This window comes from Harpegnathos saltator, unplaced genomic scaffold, assembly GCF_003227715.2.
Source record: "Harpegnathos saltator strain DR-91 unplaced genomic scaffold, Hsal_v8.6 scaffold126, whole genome shotgun sequence".
Lineage (NCBI taxonomy): Eukaryota > Metazoa > Arthropoda > Insecta > Hymenoptera > Formicidae > Harpegnathos > Harpegnathos saltator.
The window spans coordinates 307,705-322,761 of record NW_020229902.1 but is presented as its reverse complement, the minus strand read 5'-3'; the positions used below and the strand labels follow the sequence as shown (position 1 = coordinate 322,761).

Here is a 15,057-nt window from a genome sequence, read left to right as displayed (position 1 = left end):
CCTCTCTCATCCCCTCTCTTTCATCTCATTCGATCTTACCAACGACGTAGGTGCGGGAAGGGAGGGAAGGAATCATCGATGAACGTCTCCAAGATTATTGTATTCACTGACATACAGTATATCTTTACAAATACGTACTCGGTTCCACATTGTGTTCTCGATTTTGTCCGGCGGGGCCAGGAACGGGGGTAGAGAGCGCGTTATTAAATTCTTCGTACTCGTCGACGGAAAGCGATCATCCATCCCGCCTCTCCCCCCCCCCTCCTTCTTTGCCCAGTCGTGTCAAAAAAAATAACGCCGTTCGCGGATGTAGGATCTACCTGGATCGAACTCGCAACGTTTGCTGACTTTCTTCAGCGCGACTCCGCGAACATGCGGACAATTTGCGGGGTAAATCTCGCTCTCTCTTTGCTCAACTCCGCCTGTCTCTTCCTCGTAGAACGAAGCGGTTTGTCTTCACACGTACAATATATACGCAACACCGAAAGCGTGTTCGTCTCTTACGGGCTACATCGTGAGCGCTACCGAACGCGCGTGGGCGAAAGCTAAAGCGCCTTTTACGACTTTTTAACATCGAATGTGTCGTGACGCGCGACGAGATGTTCACTCCGCACTCCGCACTCTCGTCACGTCCTCGTCGCGTTTATTTAACGCTTAGTGATCGGCCAACAGAATGGAAATTTCAATCGATTATTATTACGCTGATGCTGTCGAGCGATAACGAATACACTAACGTTAATCTGCGCGAGTCGCGCTCCGAAAGGGGGATTTACCGATTCACACACACACACACACACACACACACACACGCACGCACACACACGCACACAGTCCGTGTCGCGACACGTCACAGGTCTCCGCGCGACGACTTCGATTCGTGGCGATCCTTGAAATTGACTCTTTGTTTCCGTCTCATCGGGCCTTCGACGGTCCTCCGTCCGATTCTCCGTCGCGTTATCCTCACCGCGCTGACTCAACATCGACGGTCAAGCGAGTTTCGTCGACGAGTTTTCGCTCGTTCCCAATGTCGGGTCGGATGAAACGGATGAGAAGAAGGGAAAAATCGATCTCTCTTTCACAAGGGGAAAAGAGGATTGATTGGATTGGATTTTAACGCAACGCGTTGAACAAGGCAAAGTACGTAATTTCGCTCGAAGGGAACAGAAATTTTGACTCAGAAGCGAATTTACTTTGTGTAATCATTACAATCTCTGTTTCCTTCAATGAAAACGGATTTAGCCTCCTTTCCTTTCATCGTCACGTTTATACAACCAATCTCTTGTTTTTCACGTCTGATGTGCCGAAAATACGTGATTCTTGTCAAGGGGTGGGAATTGAGGTTTGAGAGGGAAACGCGCGGAACTCATTGTCCCCATCGAGTGAAAAATCAGCGATAAAATATCAGGGTAAAATGTGGAACGATGGTTGCGCGTTTTTCTTTCTCTTTTTCTTCCTTGAGAAAGAGGATACTAAAGCGCCTGTCGCCGTGAGGGAGAATCAAGAGCGGACCGATACTCCGTGCATTTACGTGAAATCTCGCAATGATCGATCCAACTCGACGAACCTGCATCGTCGTCGGATAATATCTACATTGTACTGGTAACGCGCGCATACTTGTCACTAGCTTCCCGGTGCCGCATTATGCGCGTACTCAACAATAATATTACGTACGATAAATATCTTAGACACGAACAGCAATACCCGGCCGCGGCCGCGGTCGTTGTTAACGCGCGACTCTGTACGATCTCGACTACGATAACAGTGTCTACCGTGAGAAAAACGTAAGCTCTTAAAAAAGTGTAAACCAACAAGGCGAAGGTTTTCTCATTGAACCCGCTCTTGAAATCGCTTCACACGCTATTTTCCTCGTTCTCCCCCTTCCATTCCACTTTCCTTTCCCTCTCAAACAACGCTACGCTTCTGTTTTTGATTATTCTCTCTTTATATTTTGTTTGTCTTTTTTTTTTTTCTCTTTACGGGCGGGCGCGTGCCGACCCGCGTGTGATGCCGCGGCACTTTCGACCAGCCCGTTGCGTAACTTTATTGTCACATGTAAACACTTATTACAACCTGCCACGAGTAGAGTTTGTCGCTCGGTCGGTTCGCAATTTTTTAAATGCGACTCTACGAACGAGCACGAGCACACGGTACACTTGTAACTAAGAATACGAGGACGACGAACGCGAAAGAAGAAGACGAACGAAACGAGCGAGGGAACGACGAGACACACGTCCTCGCGTCGACGGTGACTCGTTGAAAAACTCGACGCAACGAAACTCAACGTACACATGAAAATGCAATTTCCTTATAAGCTCGATAACAACATTTATTTTCTGGTATATTTTTTGTCGTGGTCAAGCCTGTCGCGGATGTCCGAGATTCAAATTGGAAAAAGTACTCGCGTCTCTCTCTCTCTCTCTCTCTCTCTCTCTCTCTCTGTCTCTGTCTACTTTACTCGTATCCTATTAATCGCTTAAATTAACATTTACATTGAAATTGATGTGTATTTAAGTATCCTGCGGAAGATGAGGATGTCTCTCACTTCGGCGTGATAAGATCGCCTGCAAGTCGGTGCTATTATAAATCCAAGAGCGTGACACGACGCTTGTGTAACAACATTTAAGAAGGGCAACCCTCCGTCCGCTGTTTTTCCCTTAATATTGAACGCGTGTTTGTATTTGTGTGTGTATGTGTGTGTGTGTGTGTGAGTGTGTGTGTGTGGTATCTCTCGTGGGATAGTGTGCTGTTTGGCAAAAGCGCGCGCACGCGCGTTCGCGTGCGCCGTCGTGAACAGACGTAAAAATAATTTCGATAAGGGCAACTGAAATTCTCGCGTGTCTCTTACATTTCTATCGAATGCTCGCGGCGGAAAAAGCGACGTCGCTCGTTTCGCCGGGTGAGCAAAAATAATCGTCGTCGAAGCGACGACGAGGACGACGACGACGACGACGACGACGACGACGACGATGATTCGCGGACTCTCGTCTGTGCATTCTTTGTGCATTTGTGACAGCTCGATTTATTTTTCATTTTCTCGCGTCTCTCCCGCGTCTGATCTTTCAGCGAAGCACCTGGCTTGGAGAAACAATTCGTTTCGTAATTAGCCAACGACGTCCGTTGCGCGCTCGAGTGCATTCTTTACATCGGAGAAACAATGTCACTGAAGTGAATTTGTTTGCTGTGTTCCCGGAAGCGATGCCGTCGTCGTTACGAAATAAATAGGAACGCGACGCCACCGTCGTCGTCGTCGTCGGCGTAGCCTTTCCCTTTCCGGCGAGTTATCTCTCCTCGAAGAGTTTGATTTCAATTTGACTGATGACGTACGACTAATAATTACGAATCTCTATCACAATGGCGCAAAGACAGTGGAACGCGGTGGTTTTGATTTGACGACGGTCGTCATCACACGAACACGGGCAGTCTCCTGTCCATCATAGGATGCAGCCTGAATTTCTTCAGCTCTCCCTTCTGCCTCCTCCTCCTTCTCTTCCTCCTCCTCGTTGTCACTGTTATCGTCTGCCCCGTCGTCCTTTCCGTCTTTTGGCTTCTGTCGGCGCACTGTCTTTGTCACAACCATATCTGACGACACAGAGAGAGAGAGAGGGAGAGAGAGAGAGAGAGAGCGCAATTATTTTACGTACGAGAGAGAGAGAGAGAGAGAGAGAGAGAGAGAGAGAGAGAGAGAGAGAGAGAGAGAGAGGAGGAGGAGGAGGGGAAGAGAAAGAGAAAGGCTTCAGCCTTTGACCTTAATTAAAAGCGTCGGGACTAACGAGTTATTATTTACCTCCTCGCTATTGATCACTAGTCAGACCTTCTCGCCGCTCGACCGCCTCTCTTGCTGCTTCTCCTGCTGCGACTTCTCCTTCTGCTCCTTCTCCTTGTTCCGCTCCCTCTCACGCTCCGCTTTTCGCTCCTTCAACATCTCCATCCTGCGCGCTCGGTGCAGACTGCCGGACGGAAAGGTCGAGTCCTCGACGGCCGCGGCCGCGGCTGCCGTCGCACCTCGCTCCACGGCCGTCTGCTCAATAAGTTACTCCAATTTATTTCCCAAGACGCTCCTTCAGAGGGTTCGCGCGCACGGTCAAGAAGGTCAAAGATAGCGGGACGAGGGTATCGTCGTAGGGTAGAGCGACTTAGATACATACTTTGAGGATAAAACTGGCCGTGGAACTCTTGGCGATCGGGCTCTGGCCGGTCGACGGATGCCCGTGGCCGTGGCCGTGAGTGCTGAAGTAACCGCCCATCTTCGGCTTGATGTGCCTGTTGTGCATCTCCATGTGCACGATCTTCATGAACTCGATGCGCGCCGCCAACTTCTGGATCTCCTCCTGAGAGACAGTTGCACGCGTCGACACAGTCGGATGATTAAAATTGCTTTCCATCATTTCACGAGATACTACGTACTACTCAAACAAAATTACTCGAAGCAGAAGAAATTATTCGAGACAGGATGTAAAACTTATCGAAGAAAAATGTTGTGACCGGCGTGACTCTCTTCCACCTGTCGTATCACAGATGGATAGGCGGAAGAGAGAGAGAGAGAGAGAGAGAGAGAGAGAGAGAGAGAGAGAGAGAGGGGTGGGGGGGAAAACACGACTACCTTAAGCTCTTCGTTTTCTTGGTACAAGTCCGTCGTCTCCTCCGGTACCAAACCGATCCCGTTGAGAGAAAAGCTCGCCGTGACGCCGCGCGCTCTCGCTCGACTGTCCCATTGATCTCCTTGGCCTCGTAACACTCTGATCACCTGAACAATTAAGAAAAGGAAACAAGTTCACTTCCTTTGCGTCCTCGGAGAAACGAGACAGCAACGTCCGCGGTTACGGGAGCCTTGCGAGGAACTTGCGAGTTCGTCGATTCCAGCCAACTTGACGAACGTCACTTGAGAAAATGACGCTCATTCTACGGAACTCGTGTGTAAGCTCGACAGTGGGAGAAACGGAGACGCGAGGATTTTCTTACCTTAGGACCGAACACGAGGAGGATTGTGACGGACGTGGAGAATTGAGTCCGCAGAAAGCCCAGCAGGTACTTGATATCCGGCCCGGCGTGGGGAAATATGAGGAGACTGCGAATAACGTCGTACGATATGATATCGCCTTCTCGCACCATCGCGCGTATAGTACGTGATATTAATGATATACTTCATTGTGTTACGTACTGAATGGCTATCATGGTTATGTTCACCGCGGCTATATTGTAAATGGCGTAACTTATCAAACGGGCTTCGTTAAATAGACTCTCCGCGTTTCGCACGTTGTAACATACCTTTATGCCCCAGGCGAGAAAGAGAATTTCACCTGTGCAACACACAGAACAAATCGTTTTGCTCACTTCGCTTGTCGGATCGCTGTCAACGGATCGACAACGAAGACCTCGCCTCTCGCCCTCGCGTAGAGATGTGCGAATCAAGAAGAATTTTATGTCGAGTCGAATCCATGAAATTTCATTAGAATTCGAATCGAATCGCATGAAATCGAATAGAATCATTAAAAAACTTAACATGACTGTTAAACATGCAAATAATGATGGAAGATTTTAATATGAAAGAGAATATTGATGTTGTAATATCATCTTGAAGTAAAATATATATTTAAATGTTTAAAGTAATTTATAACGAAGTTATTAATTATAAGCTAAGTTGATTACAAGTCAAGGGATGGCCCGTTTTTGCGGCCGATGCGCGCAAACGCTAATGTATTTGATTCGTATTTGGATTCTCTGCGACTCGAAATTTTCGAATTATTCGGATTCGAATCATAGAGATTCAGATTCGAATCGAATTTATGAAATTTCGTTCGAATTCGAATCGAATCGCATGAAATCGAATAGAATCATTAAAAAACTTAACATGACTGTTAAACATGCAAATAATGATGGAAGATTTTAATATGAAAGAGAATATTGATGTTGTAATATCATCTTGAAGTGAAATATATATTTAAATGTTTAAAGTAATTTATAACGAAGTTATTAATTATAAGCTAAGTTGATTACAAGTCAAGGGCCCAGATGGCCCGTTTTTGCGGCTGATGCGCGCAAACGCTGATGTATTTGATTCGTATTTGGATTCTCTGCGACTCGAAGTTTTCGAATTATTCGGATTCGAATCATAGGGATTCAGATTCGAATCGAATCTCATGTAATTCGATTCGATTCGATTCGAATCTGAATAGTAGTTTGCACATCTCCATCCTCGCGACGGGATTTTATTGCGCTTACCGATAGCCAAGCTGTGATCCCACCAGTTGTAAGAACACTGGTAGAACTTGAGATCGTGATTATCAGCGATCACCTCCGCGTAAGGCGGCGCGCTCAAGGTCCATGTGCCGAGATAGATCAGCATTACCAGCAGAATCGGCACCATCCACTGTAGCAGCTGCTTGTCCGTCAGCTTAACCTTGTGCGCGCTTTTCACCCGATACGTGAGCGAAACCCTGCGGGAACGACGAATGATTCTCTCTTGCAGCAGGGCCCGTTGGTTGGCTCGCTTCGCTGATAAATTTCAACTGCGATCTGCTTAAAAATACACGTGATCGGCGGCCGACCACTTACCGCCAGGTCTTCATCAGCAGCGCCGTGTACGAGACGCAAAAGCCCATATGCCTCGTCCACTTGGTGGCGATGCACGAGTACATGTCGAGAACCGGAAATATCGCGGCCATCTGAGGATTAGATGGAAAGCAACACGCTTCTCTTATTAACGCTCCACAGGATCTCTCCTTATGAGTGATGAAAAACGACAGAGAGAGAGAGAGAGAGGAGAGAGAGAGAGAGAGAGAGAGAGAGAGAGAGAGAGAGAGAGAGAGAGAGAGAGAGAGAGAGAGACGCCCACTCTCACCTCGAGATACATCAAGGCGCAGCCCAGAAGCGTGATAGACAGGAAGATCGGGGAAGCGACCTTGAACACCTTCAGCTTGCGATGCTGGTACATGTACGCCACCAACACGATCGTGCCGAACGCGCAAAAGATGGAGACGGCTAACAGCGTGATTCTAGAAGAGATAAAGCGCGGTCAGTTTGATTGAAGATACCGAGGAAGGCGCGAAGCGACGGGACGAAGACGTCGTATAGCAGCGTCGGACTCAGGAGCGAGGTACCTGAAGGGCCAGTTGTACGTCGCTAAGCAGGGCTCGGGACCTTTGCATCTCGCGCATCCTGGGGCACAGCGCGAACACCGGAACACCCTCTCGTACGAGTCGCTCCTGTTCTCCTTCATCTCCTTCCACGCGGCTGCAACCAGCAATCGGCGCTTCTGTACTCTCTTTCTGATTTCTTTTGGAGTGAAATCCGGATTCCACTCCGGAAAACAGAGTGATCAGCGGGCCACTCGAATTCGAGTGACTTTTCATTGCTGCAAAGTGAGTCCTCCGCTCTGAATATCGTCGAGCGAATATTTTCGCTCGAAGTTGAACGGAGAAATCCGTTGTGCACCTTTCACTCGTTTCGTTTCGTGAGTGATTCCACTCCGAGGAATTTAGCAGGAAGGTAATGAAACGGGAAGAAATACGTCGACGTCGACGTGATAACGAGAATAATTCGGTTCTGACCTTCCACGAGGATCCCGTCGAAACCTGCCCGCTGGTGGCTGACGCTGTAGAAGCCCTGCCGGCATTTACACGCGTACGCGCCCTTCGACCAACCAGCACCCACGCCATTTTCGTTCACACGATTGTCCGGACCCTGATACACGCACTAAGACCGAAAACAAAGAGCATTTTCTTCCGTAGCATCTTCAGGAGTTCACACGTCGTAGGAGAACTCTCGGTGTCTTTCGACGCTCCGCGAAAGTCTCCGGACGATTCGTGCACTTTTACAGGTCGCTCGGCGTACATACTTGCGTGGTGTCGGTGTGGCACTTGTGAGTGCCCTTGAAGAAGGCGATCTGATTGCTCGCGGGAGGCTCGACTCCGTCGTTGCCGTCTCGCGATGGCGGCGGCGGCGGCGGCGGCGGAAGCGGCGGCGGCAGCGGCGGCGGCGGCGCATCGCACTGGTTCACCTCCAAGCCGCTTATGTCGACGTCCATACTTATGAATTCTCGCACCCTTCAAGAAGAGAAGGCGAACATTATACAAGGCAAATAAGGCGACGGGATCGCGTGTGAAATTTCGCGGGAGTTAGGGTGACTTTCACCAAAGGCCGCGAGGCTGATCGACGAAATCAATCGATAGAATTGTCGACATCAATTTCCACGCTGCGGTACGATTCTGTAACTCGTTGTTGGAGTCAACGAGTTACTTTCCTTAACTCCAACAACGAGTTAAAGATATCAAAAAGGATAATTTTCGATCGAATCGATCATCACTAATCAGAATCAGTGGTGAAAGGTCACCCTGCGAGCTTCCGGACGAGCAGCTGCACTAACCCGGGTCGGACGTCCGGTGACTTGACGTTGACGCTGTACGAGATGAGCCAGCGGCGGGTCTTGCAGGAGAAGTACGGGATGGTCCACCAACCCCTGTAGGATTCAATCGGCGGTGACTGCATGAATTTCGGTGACCTGGGATCACACGCAAAACGCCACAAGCCGCCATAGAAACTTCGATCTCTCTCTCTCTCCTCTCTCTCTCTCTCTCTCTCTCTTTCAATCTTCCTCTCTGTGTAAGACACACGTGATTTCGTGCAACGAGTCGTATACGCGCCCGGCACTTCACGGTCATCCCCGCTGGTAAGCTGCCGCTGCACCCGGCGCGATCGATCCACAGCGAAAGGACAATAACGAGGCCTCGCGACACGAGCCCGCGTCTCGCGAGATCGCACATTTTTGCGTTCCGTCATCGCTGCTATCGAGTTTCTATGACCTGTCTCACTCATACGGGGTGATGAGGGATGATGATGAATGATCGTGGAGCGCCTACAGGACGAGTGTGCGATTCTCCTCCGAGTCGCGGGACCCGTCTCCGTATCCCGGAAGAGAAAGGCGATGTTAAGCATCAACGACGGGGTGCAAGAGAGCTAAAAGATTTTCGCGCGTGCTTCCGTGCGTATGCATGTGCGTGGTCATGCGTGCGTGCGTGCGTGCGTGCGTGCATGCTTGCTTGTTATTACATGCGCGCGCGTACGACGAGATACGCGAAGAACACCTCTGTCTTTTCGAGACATCTCGTTGACGCTCGCGCAAGAGACACTGTTTCGTAGAGCGGTCAAAGGTGAGAGACGAGAGAGATTTCGAGACGAAGAGAGAGAGAGAGAAGGAGAGAGAGAGAGAGAGAGAGAGAGAGAGAGAGAGAGAGAGAGAAGGAGAGAGAGAAGGAGAGAGAGAAGGAGAGAGAGAGAGAGAGAGAGAGAGAGAGAGAGAGAGAGAGAGAGAGAGAGAGAGAGAGAGAGAGAGAGAGAGAGAGAGAGAGAGAGAGAGAGAGAGAGAGAGAGAGAGAGAGAGAGAGAGAGAGAGAGAGAGCTTTGGCTTCTGCGAGACGAGCAATGGACCTTGCACACTGCACGCGATAGGCGATGTGAGCGATGTCCAATAAGATCTCCGCTTTAAGAAGAGATGAGAACTCTCATTGGCTGATCGCTCATCGGTCATTACGTGCAGTGTGCAAGGTTCATAAGGTTGCGGCAGTGCGAACAGTCGATGCGGCGAACCTTAGCTCGGTGCTACCGCCGGCGTTCTCGAACCACGGCAAACTGGGGTCCGGCTGCGAGCCGGGCTGAAGAGCGTGGTTCTCGACCTTGGTGGGTTCGCCGACGCTTCCGGGGCTGCGTTTCAGCCACACCGCGGCGATGACGGTGCCGGTGGATGCGTTGAGCGCGATCACCCTCGCTTCCACCGCATCGTTCACCGACACGAGCAGCGACTTGGTCAGGGCGTCCAGGAGAGCTGCGACGCGCATAATTTCGTCAGTCGACGGCGCGCCCCCGGGCCGGCTCTCGTCGCTGCTCTCGTCCGTTCTTTCGTCGATGCGCGCAACAGGTAGGCACACGAGAGGGACGAGAGGAGAGGAGAGCAGCGACGAGCAGGTCGCGGTTGCCGATGCAGTCGCGCGCGCTTCTTCCCTCCTCCGCAGCTCGGCAACTCACCGTTACGTCGCGTCGCCTCGGCGGCGCCGAAATTTTGGAGCACCATCGCCGTCATGTCAGCCTTCTGACGCGCTGCGTCGTAACGTCTCGGGTCCAGCTCGACGCCGGCCGGCAGCGACTTGAACCCTGCCGTGTTCACGCACACCTCGCCGAGGGAGCCGGTGGACGCCGCCTCGATCACGTCCAACGCCTCCTCGATGGCCGCCTTGAATGAGACGAACCTGGCGGATCAGCGGCCGGCCGCGAGCGACAAACCTTCGCGACGGACTTTCGCCTTCGGAAGATCCGCCGCGAATCGTCGATGGAACGAGCAGATTAATAAGACGAGGACAAAGCCGTACCCGTTTCGAGTCGAGCGGAAGATCGTCACGAACGGTCGTCGTGAGGGGTGCCGACGAGGATGGATCGGTCGCTCTCGTCAGCGTCACGCAGGCCATCATCGTCATCGTGGTCACCGTGACCGAGAGCCAGGACTCGGCCATCCCGTGCCCTGGTCATTTGTTCTTGTAACGAGGAGAGGAACGCACTCCGAGAGATGTTCGAGCTTATTGCGGAGATAATGACTGACTCTGACGGGGGGGCCTACGCTTTAGAGATAATCGCGGAGGAGCTCACCTCCCGCGGCGGTGGCATTCAAGTAGCGGCGAGCTTGCGGCCCGCGAAGTCTATGGGCCGCTCGTACGCCCTCGCCGGCGAGCGTCCGGGCATGTTCCCACCTGTCGCGAGTCGAGTTCAACAGTCCCGCCGGTCCTCCATCGACGCTCCCGAGTCGTCGCGGTGACTCGCGTCTGCAACGAACGCAGAGGGATCGCTCGCATCTCCTTATACTCGCGAGTGAAGTTGCTAGTCGCGCGATCGCGGCTAATTTGAAGGAAAATCGAGAGAGAGAGAGAGAGCGTTATTTATTGAGCGCTCTGGGACAGAGTCCCCTCAAGCGCGGGGAAGTCCAAGATGATACAAAGAATTTTTGAGTTTTACATCAGCTGAAAAAATATGTAAGGTGAGTATAAACAAGTAATGGAACAATACAAGAAAAGAAAAAAAAAATAGTAGTATAAATAATGATAGACTCAACACATCGATCAATAAGTCCCGGGACTAACCGACAAATGGCGCCTCTAATAACAAATCCATACCATTCTCAGTTAGTACCAACCTTTAGAAGTTACGTGTCAAATTTTCATGACATTCCGACATTGTGTCATTGAGTCACAGTGGTTTTAGTGACGCTACACCGTGTCACAAGTCGACGGTAACGATGGCCAAATTGCACGAGTTGAACTTCGAATTGCTTCCGCACCCACCCCGTATTCTCCAGATTTGGCCCCCAGCGATTATTGGCGATTATTCGCGGACCTCCAAAAAAAGATGCTCCAGGGAAAGAGATTTGGCTCCAATGAAGTAGAAGTGATTGCCGAAACTAACGCCTATTTTCAAACCAAAGATCGTTCCACACGGCTGGCATAGAAAAGTTGGGAAAGCGTTGGAATGAATGTATATCGCTCTTGAACGAGACTATGTTGATGAATAAAGAAGAATTTTGGCAAACAAATGTTGTTTTAGTACTTAGTCCCGGGACTTATTGATCGATGTTTTATATAAAGCAATGGCAATAGTTGGGCAGTCAGGGGGTGAAGACGGTCGCCAGTACTATATTTCATACGACTAAAGTAGACTCGTATTGGACCTCTCTCGACGAGGTGTTCGTCCGAGGTAGTGCGTTTTTGTACTGAGTCTGAATTTCTCAGAGAGAGAGAGAGAGAGAGAGAGAGAGAGAGAGAGATAATTCGAATCGATCCCGGAAGTTCCATCTCCGATGTACCATCGATGTGTACATGTGTTACATATCGCCGGTAACGCGTTTGATAAAGCGCAAGTGTTTAGTTCGTCATATCGCGCGCGCGTGCGCGCGAGTATTTAGTTATTTTAAGCGCGAACACGCACGCCTCAAACGGAGTCGGGAATATCACTGTGGTAGCGCGATCACGGCTATCGGCCCGGTATCACTCGATTTTGTCTCGTTTCCCCGGCGTGTCGCAAAATAGAATAAGCGGCGATCGTACAGGCGAGTCCATTTTCCAGCGGCTTACCTGCCGGCCTTTGACAAGCGACACGTGAGGTTCGCTCAACCTTGAATAAACCCAACAACCCTCCGCGCGTGACTCCCCCTCCCTCTTGCCCTTCTGGACGTAGCTCGCACAGCGGGTTCGCGCGTTCCCGTCCAACTGCGTCGCGTGCGCGAGATCGGCTCGCAGCATCGACGGTAGCATCGACGTCGTGCAGGACGCGCACGACCAGAGAGAGAGAGAGAGAGAGAGAGAGAGAGAGAGAGAGAGAGAGAGAGAGAGAGAGAGAGAGAGAGAGAGAGGGAGGAAGGGAGGGAAAGAGAGGGAGAGATAGATAGAGTTAACGCAGTTAACGGAGAGTATTCTTCATCCGGAATCGGTTCGAGGTCGGCTCTCGGCAATCAGCCGTCGGGGATTGTTAATTAACTTCCCTTCCCCCTGCTCTCCCCTCGACGACAAGGAAGCGCGCAATAAGTCGCGCGGAAGAGCGCGACATTAAATCGATATAGGACGACGACGATCGGAGGGGAAATCGGGCGCGCGCGACGGCTGCGAGGGCTATCGCCGGTGAATCGCTCTTTAATCGGCGCGAGATCGATAACGTGCGGATGGCGCACGACGAGTCGATTCGGCCAAACCCCTTCGGAAGAGCACCCTCCTCGTGTATGTGTGTGTGCTGCGTGTGTGCGTTTCCCTTCACGTCGGAAGCCGCGAGTCCGCGACGCGCGCTATCGATCGCTGAAATATTAACGACGTAACACGCGACGCACGTGATGCGATTTGCGGCTCGAATCGCGCCGCAGATCGCATCTCGCGGCATACCGCTGGCTAATTGCGCCAATCAGCGGAGCGAGCGATTTCTCTCTCTCTCTCTCTCTCTCTCTCTCTCTCGAGAGAGAGAGAGAGAGAGGCTCTCGGTTGCATCGTCGAGCAGCCCCGACGACGACGACGACGACGACTTCGGGGCCACCGAATGTGTGCTCGCTAATTTCCTTCTCCTCTCGTCGGCGATCGGACTCGGTAGTTGCCGTGCGATCGCGATTTACAATGTTTTTCTGCCGCGGCGAGGTCGCATCGTCCGCCTGTCCGTAGGAAACAGGCGCTATAGCGCCCGTGGAAAACGATCGATGCAGCCAGCGGCGGCACGGCACAAGCCATCCCCAGAGCTCGCCGCGTCCTCTCGCCCCTCTCTTCGAGTACGCTCATCGCATCTCCCCTTCCTTCACGTCGCTCCCTTAACATTATTTCACGAGACACGCGCTGGACCAGACGTGGCGGAGTCGTTTTGGACAAGCACGACGCACGCCGGCGAATCCGGTCGCGTCCGGATCGACGGATCGGCTGGAAGACGCGCGCGCGGTCTCTCACGTTTGGTCCAGTCGGAGAAGGAAAAAAGCAAGCAGCCAGGCGGGACAGAAAATCACGATGACATCAGGATGACGTCAAAATGATGAGGAAAACTCATTTTTTCATGATGATTCAATCATTTCCTCGTCATTTCGACGTCATTTTGATGTCACGCTTGATTCTCTCTTCTATTCTCCTGGGAAAGAGCAAACGGTTACAAAATGGCTCGGTCTTTCACGACGCAGCCGAGGTTCATGTACACACACGCTCGTCCTCGTCGTCGATTTCGGCTTTTATCGTTTCTAATCGCTCTCTCAGACTCTTACGCGGATCGATCTCTCAGCTCGGTCCGCGAAGCGTGCAGCTTCGGTCTCGGGCCAAGAGAAAAATCAGAGTTTTATTTACGTACAGCGTGCGTGGAGTGCTCGTTGAACTTACGTAGAAAGGTTGCGCGGAGGCGTATCCGTACGCAAGTCGGGGCTACCTGTAAGCGGCGGATATTTCCAATCACCGGAACCATGACACTCTACCGATCACTGGAATAGTAAAAAAGAAAAACACTATCGCACCATCTTGGAGCGGCGGCGGCTCGGAAGGGCATCGACAATGTCACGCGTCGCCCTTACGCGCGCGCGCCCTTAAGTGCGTCCTACTCGACGTCCTCGAGATATGCCGATTTCTCGTCTGTCATTACGCGATTTAGAAAAGTCACCGCTCAGCGGTGTCAGCGTTCGCGAGGCAAAGAGGGCGCGGGGAAAAGATCGTCGCGTTCTCCAGCGCGAGATATCCGAGCGAAACGCGCGCGAGGCGGGCTGAGCGGGAAGAGCGCATCGCGTGCGAACAAATGGCGCGCGCCAAAAAAGAAATGCAAGAAGGAGAGCTTCGGGCATCGAGCGGAATCCTGCGGCGCGGCGCGGCGCGGCGCGGCGCGGCGTTCCGGCTAGTTTTAGAAAAGGCCAACCGCACGCATTTGCTACGTCGCGCATCCTGCAACATCCTGTATCCCGACCGATTGTTCCGGATGTGGAGATCCTCCGGCGCATTTTCGGCGCGTTTACCACGACGAGCTACCAGGATGTCTTGTGCTATTCGGGATATTACATAACGCGGACGTGTCGCAACTTGCGATCGACTACGATCGTACCGACGTGAAAGCACGAAGATATATTTCTTCGTACTTCACGATTTAATATAATAATAAATTTAATATATATTTAATAAAAAACATCGCCGACATACGCGCACGGAACGAGCAAGAAGGAAGCAACGATCGTTACCGTCGTAAAAAGTATCCGGTCTACGCGCGTCTCCAAGTATCACCGTTGCTACGTCCAGCGGACAGTGAATAATCACCCACTTACCCTCGACATTTAACGCCTCGCTTCCCGCGTGGACGCGTGCGAGAGCGCTGCGACGTCGACGAGCGGCGGCGGCGGCGGCGGCGGCGGTGGCTGGAGGACGATCTGGAAACGAGCTAATAGCTAACGAACTGCGGCGAACGACGTCGCGCGCGATTAATCGGCGTCGAGAGAGCCGGTAGCGCGCGCGCGCGCGCGCGGTGCGACGACGCTGGCTCACGAGCGAAGGAGAGGACCTTCTCCGGACGAAGGCTCGCTCATGACTCCGA

At 51.8% G+C, this 15,057-nt stretch overlaps 1 protein-coding gene across 9 annotated transcripts; it reads right to left on the bottom strand.

The window, feature by feature from the left end:
* Positions 1-81: 81 nt before the first annotated feature.
* Positions 82-14,899, bottom strand: LOC105187520 (probable G-protein coupled receptor CG31760). Of its 9 annotated transcripts, none has more exons than XM_025306715.1 (18): positions 14,792-14,899; positions 10,633-10,805; positions 10,359-10,507; positions 10,018-10,222; positions 9,583-9,817; positions 8,363-8,497; positions 7,835-8,042; positions 7,548-7,692; positions 7,098-7,230; positions 6,839-6,992; positions 6,553-6,662; positions 6,220-6,434; positions 5,159-5,297; positions 4,960-5,065; positions 4,601-4,744; positions 4,146-4,328; positions 3,785-4,021; positions 82-3,579 (listed from the first exon to the last, which is right to left on the bottom strand). In XM_025306715.1, the coding sequence occupies exons 3-17, from the start codon at positions 10,497-10,499 to the stop codon at positions 3,806-3,808; spliced, it is 2,469 nt and encodes an 822-aa protein (XP_025162500.1). In that variant the 5' UTR covers positions 10,500-10,507; positions 10,633-10,805; positions 14,792-14,899; the 3' UTR covers positions 82-3,579; positions 3,785-3,805. The 9 variants fall into 9 exon arrangements, with proteins under 9 accessions (XP_025162500.1, XP_025162507.1, XP_025162486.1 ...); XM_025306722.1 differs by lacking the exon at positions 14,792-14,899 and adding an exon at positions 13,869-13,962; XM_025306701.1 differs by lacking the exon at positions 14,792-14,899 and adding an exon at positions 12,108-12,296 and having other exon boundaries at positions 10,359-10,561.
* Positions 14,900-15,057: the final 158 nt, after the last annotated feature.